Raw genomic sequence first — 5262 nt, forward strand, 5'->3', positions numbered from 1 at the left:
CTCAGACTCAGCGGTGTTTCTTTTTGGGGGTCGGCTTGGGGATCAGCACACCAAAGAAAGAGGCGGAGCTTGGGCTGAGGGCCCTGGAGGCTTTTATTCTTTTGACTGGTCCACAGGGTGGTAGGCGGGGCCACTACAGGGCCACCCCGGGGCCCACCTCACCGGACCCCTGGCCTCTGGCCACGTCCGCCTCCCTCTGCTGCCGCCTCTTCTTCCGCTGGAGCAGCCGCCGCTCCCGCTCAAACTCCTTCATGCGCTTCACGTAGCTGCAGGCAGAGTAGGAGGAGGGAGGGGGTGTCAGGACACGCAAGTAGGGAAGACCTGTGTGCCTGTGATGTAACTCTGGGGTCTGCCCCCTCCCCTGGGGTGGACACCAGTGAGCCCAGAGCAAGAGCTGGGCCTCCCACCTGAGCTGAGCGCCTCTAGGCACCTCAAAGCAGCCCGCCCCACCCAACAGCCCCTTTGGGGTTCCTCTTTCTACCGAGGTGGGGCCTGGCTAGGAACTCAGTTAGCTTGCTGTCCCTTGTCCCTGGAGCTGCGCGCCCAGGGCCTGGCCAGGCGAGGGGCGAGGGCAGGCGCGGGGCTCACAGGGCCCGGCCAGGCGAGGGGCGAGGGCCGAGGGCGGGCGCGGGGCTCACAGGGCCCGGCCAGGTGAGGGGCGAGGGCCGAGGGCGGGCGCGGGGCTCACAGGGCCCGGCCAGGCGAGGGCCGAGGGGCGAGGGCCGAGGGCAGGCGCGGGGCTCACAGGGCCCGGCCAGGCGAGGGGCGAGGACGGGCGTGGGGCTCACAGGGCCCGGCCAGGCGAGGGGCGAGGGCCGAGGGCGGGCGCGGGGCTCACAGGGCCCGGCCAGGCGAGGGCCGAGGGCCGAGGGCCGAGGGCGGGCGCGGGGGCGGGGCTCACTCGAGGTGCTCGCAGGAGTCCCAGTCGTGCTGCTCGTGCTTGCAGGCCAGGAAGTTGGGGAAGCTGTCACGCTTGCACCTGAGGAGCCGGATGAGGTAGTGGGCGCAGTAGTCCCGCTGCTGCAGCACCAGCTGTGCGTCGTTCATCTCCTGCTGAGTGGCCACCATCTCTGTGGGGTACGGGTGGGGCTCAGCCAGGACCAGGACTATCTTTCTAATTTGCACGAAAGCAACCCCCAACGCTGAAGCCCAGATGGGCAGGGCCCCTCTCCCGCTATCACCGAGCACCTCAAAATCCATGCTAGATTCTTGCCTCCCCTCCCCCTGGGGTCACTCCCCAGACAGCCCCACCCTGCAGAGGTGTGTGTGCGTCTGTCTGTGTGTCTGCCTGGGGGACCTGGATCCCAGCTCTGTCCTCTCAGTGGAGGCGTAGCTTCTGCCCACCTCATAGAAAGCTGAACTAATAATCCTCGGTCCTGCTGCCCCACCCACCTGGTAAACCCCACGGGGATGAAATCAACCTTCACTTCAACTGGGACCCACGTGGGGGCCGTCAGAAATCGTGGGCACACACCCCAGCCCGCGCCCGCTGTGCTGGCGATCCTGAGCTCTGTCCCCACCCAGCATGGGGCACGCAGGACCTAGCCTTCCTGCATCCTCAAGGGAACCACCGACCCCCCCAACTTACCCCATCTTTCTTGGTCCTAGATGCTCCTCACAATTAGCATTAAGAAGTGTCCACCGCTCACCTGCAATCCTCCCCTGCTGGCTCCTCTCCCCTCTGCTTCCCAGCCTCGTTTTTCTCTCACTCTGGCCCAGGTCCTCACTCCTGCCCCTGCATCCCGCCAGCTTCCACGCTCCACCCTAGCACTGCCCACGCGCTGGCTCTTTCCAGAGCCACTCAGGACCCCAGGACGCCGCGCTTTCTCAGCCTTCCGCTTGCTCCTTTCTCGAACATTCTCTTCCCGTGGCCCCCCTCTCCGCCACACCCTCCCCAGGTTTCCTCCCGTCTCTATGGCTGTCCAAACATTAAGCTGCCCAAACATTAAGCCTTGGCTTCTGGTGGTTCTTGCTAAAAGCCCTCTGCTCATTCTAATTCATGGCTTCGGTCTCCACCCCGTAGATCGTTGAGCCCCAGGCCTTGTGTCCACCTGCAGCCCCTGATGGTTTCCATGTCAAGGTGGCACTTCACACCTGACGCTCCAGCATGATGAGTCAGTAGCCAGGATTTATGGAGCACCTACTGTGTGCTAGGTGCTGGGGGTATACAAGGGGACATGCCAGGCAAGGATCCCTCCCTGTTCTTGGAGGGAGACACAGAACAAACAGGTAGAGCTAGATGTTATAGGATGCCTGACAATGCTAAGTATTAGGAAAATAAAACAAGGGAGAGAGAGGCAGTGTGGGGAGGTGGGTCACAACTTTAGATGGAGGGGTCCCTCAAAAGGTGGCATACGAAGGTGAGGGAGTGGGTCACATAGACACCCGGGTAAGCCATCCCCAAGAGCGGAACAGCAGGTGCAAAGGCCTTGAAGTGGGAGGACAGGCGGGATGCCCCAGGGGTTTCGGCCTGAGCATGTGGTGGTCAGCGCTGGAGGGAGGCACAGGGTTGGTAGGGGAGGTCAGGAGCTCTGTTTCAGGCCTGCTGAGTGCAAGATGCCCGTTAAATTTGGAGTGGAGATGCCAAGCAGGCAGTGAGGTCCACGAGTCTGGGGTTCAGGGTCAAGGCCCAGCTGGAGATAAAAACTCCAGCACTGGTGCACAGCAGCCATTTGAAACCAGAGGACTAGCAGACACCCCCAGGGAATGGTGGGAGTGGGTGGAGACAGGAGAGACCCACGCAGTGGGGCGCCTTGGCATTTACAAGGCAGGGAGGTGGGCGGGAGCTGTGGGGTCTTGGAACCACGTAAAGAGGGGCTCCCAGGAAGTGGCAGCGACCGGCCGTGCCTGCTGCTGCTGTAGTGGAGTTAGACCTGAGAATCTGACAACGGGGCTTTGGGGCTTTGCAATACAGACGTAGTGAGGGTGGGGAGGAAGCTTGACCACAGCCCTGTCAGTGAAGTGGTGGGGAGGTAGCTGGAGGGGGAGGTGGGGCCAGGAGAGGATTTTATTTTTTTATTTTTATTTTTTAAAAAATTAAATTAATTAATTAATTAATGGGCTGTGTCAGGTCTTCGTTGCTGCGCGTGGGCTTCTCATTGAGGGGGCTTCTCTTGTTGCGGAGCACGGGCTCTAGGCACGCGGGCTCCAGTAGTTGTGGCGCGCGGGCTTTAGAGCGCAGGCTCAGTAGCTGTGGTGCACGGGCTTAGTTGCTCCGTGGCATGTGGGATCTTCCCGGACCAGCGCTCGAACCCGTGTCCCCTGCATTGGCAGGCAGATTCTTAACCACTGCGCCACCAGGGAAGCCCCAGGAGAGGATTTTAAAACAGCAGAAATAACAGTGTATTTGCATGTTGATGGGAAAACCAACCTTGCAAGAGAGGGAGAATGGTTGGGGCAGTCCTTGGGTAGGTGAGCGGATGGGATGGAGGGCATCAGAGGGCTCACCTGGAGCAGAGGCTTAGCTAAAGCCGGGGCAGATCATCTGGGCTAACAGGAGAGAAGGTGGAGTCCAGGGTGTGTAGGAAGCAGGGATGACGGGAGCCTGCGAGAGCTCTTTTGGCTGCTTCTATTTTCTTAAAAGGATGCAAAGTGACTAGCTGAAAGGAGGTGCTGAAGTCTGAGAGAGAAGGCGTGAGACCATGGTCTAGGAAGGAGCAGGAGAGAGCGAAGGGCCAGGGAATGTGACAGGAAAACAGCAGCATGAAGAGTCAACTGGGGGAGCAATTGGGAGACCAGTCAGGGAAGTTGGGTGTTTTTCTCCCACGATGTTCAGCTGCACAGGGACAGGAGCCACGGAGGAGAGCTGGCTTTAATCAGGGTTCTGGTTAAGCAAGACAGAGGAGGGGATGGGGTGGGGCAGCTCTGAGTGTTTGCAAAACATTAATGGGAAAGCAGGGTGTGAGGGGCAGTGGGAAGGACTGACATGATAAGGAGGTGGGGGTACTGATGGACTGCAGGTTCCAGTGGGGCTGAAGGAACTACCAGGAGTCGAGACACCATAGGACTGTACCTCCCAACATTCTCCTAAATCCACACCTCTCTGCACCATCCCATTCCCTTAGAGGTCTCCCTGTCTCCAAGTCGTCGCCCACCTGGCAGCCAGCGTGACCTTTTGATAAAGCAAATCTGATCGTGTCCCTCCTCTGCTTTGAAGCACTAGCTCTCCCCTCTCCTTGGTCTCGGTGTGGCCAACTCCTCCGCATCTCCCGCAGGCCTCGCTTCCAGTCATCGTCTCCTGAAAGCCCGCCTTGATACTCCCAGGGGCCATCATCAAGATCCGCCAGGTTCCTTTGTCTTCCCTACAGGGCTGTGAGTTCCCCCTTAGTCAGTGCCTGCTGTATCCTCGGTGCCCAACTTGGGATTTGGTCCAGGGCTGGCGCTCGATATGCTTGTGATATTAACAAATAAAAAAAGCAACGTGCAGGACAGTATGTGCGGCGTGAACCCCCCCTTGTGTTTTCTCTAGCATACCTAAAAATAGCAGTGACATCTGGACAGAGGTACAATAAGCACATCCCTTCCGTGATAAACGCTCCCATAGTTCGTTCCCCACTCACTCCAGCACTAAGTCCAACTTCTATCGCCTCATTAGGTCCTGTACCGCCACTCTCTTTTGCCCCCAGGCTTTTTGTTCAAACAGTGCCCTCTGCCTGGAATGCCTCCACACTCAGGCAGGGTCACGCGCGCCCTCTGGACTCCTCCGGGCCGAAGTCAGGGCTGAACCCAGACACAGTGCATGACGCTCGAGCCCAGCCGACCCCAGCGTTCAGGGGTTCCGGCGCCCACCCCAAACTCCCGCCGGCCGCGCCTGCGCACTGGGACTCACCGCGTTCTTTGCGCCCGGGGAAGCCGTAGTCTGGCGGGAAGGTGGGCATCCGCAGGGGGTCGGGCTCCACCGATGCATCGCCCAGGTAGCGCCGCGCCAGGTGCGCCCCCATGACTGCTTTCCCTGCAGGTTCCGGCAGCAGCCGGGGTCACCCAGCTCCTACCCGGAAGCACTACTTGGCCGGCGACGGCTTCCGGGTTGCTCAGGCCGCAGCGGGTATCATAGAGATGAACGACTCCGGAGGACTTCAGGTGCCTCTGGCGCCACCTGGCGGTTGGGCTGAGATAGTAAGGTGCGCGCCTCCTACTCTGGTGATCGCCAGAGGGGGCCTCCCTGCTTCTGGAAATCCATCTGGGCAGGAGAGGGTGGAAGATGCGAGCCTGGGGCTTCCTCCCACCCTCCCTGGGCGCCTCTGGTCTCCCGAAGCTAGAGCG

General features: G+C 60.3%; 1 protein-coding gene across 1 annotated transcript; it reads right to left on the bottom strand.

Moving 5' to 3' along the window:
• Nucleotides 1-69: 69 nt before the first annotated feature.
• On the bottom strand, nucleotides 70-5013 carry NDUFB7 (NADH:ubiquinone oxidoreductase subunit B7). Its single transcript, XM_082380588.1, has 3 exons — nucleotides 4829-5013; nucleotides 902-1070; nucleotides 70-266 (listed from the first exon to the last, which is right to left on the bottom strand). Exons 1-3 carry the CDS (start codon nucleotides 4938-4940, stop codon nucleotides 134-136), a joined length of 414 nt encoding a protein of 137 aa, XP_082236714.1. The 5' UTR covers nucleotides 4941-5013; the 3' UTR covers nucleotides 70-133.
• Nucleotides 5014-5262: the final 249 nt, after the last annotated feature.

Source organism: Balaenoptera borealis, assembly GCF_965194805.1.
Source record: "Balaenoptera borealis genome assembly, chromosome: 2".
Taxonomy (NCBI): Eukaryota; Metazoa; Chordata; class Mammalia; order Artiodactyla; family Balaenopteridae; genus Balaenoptera; species Balaenoptera borealis.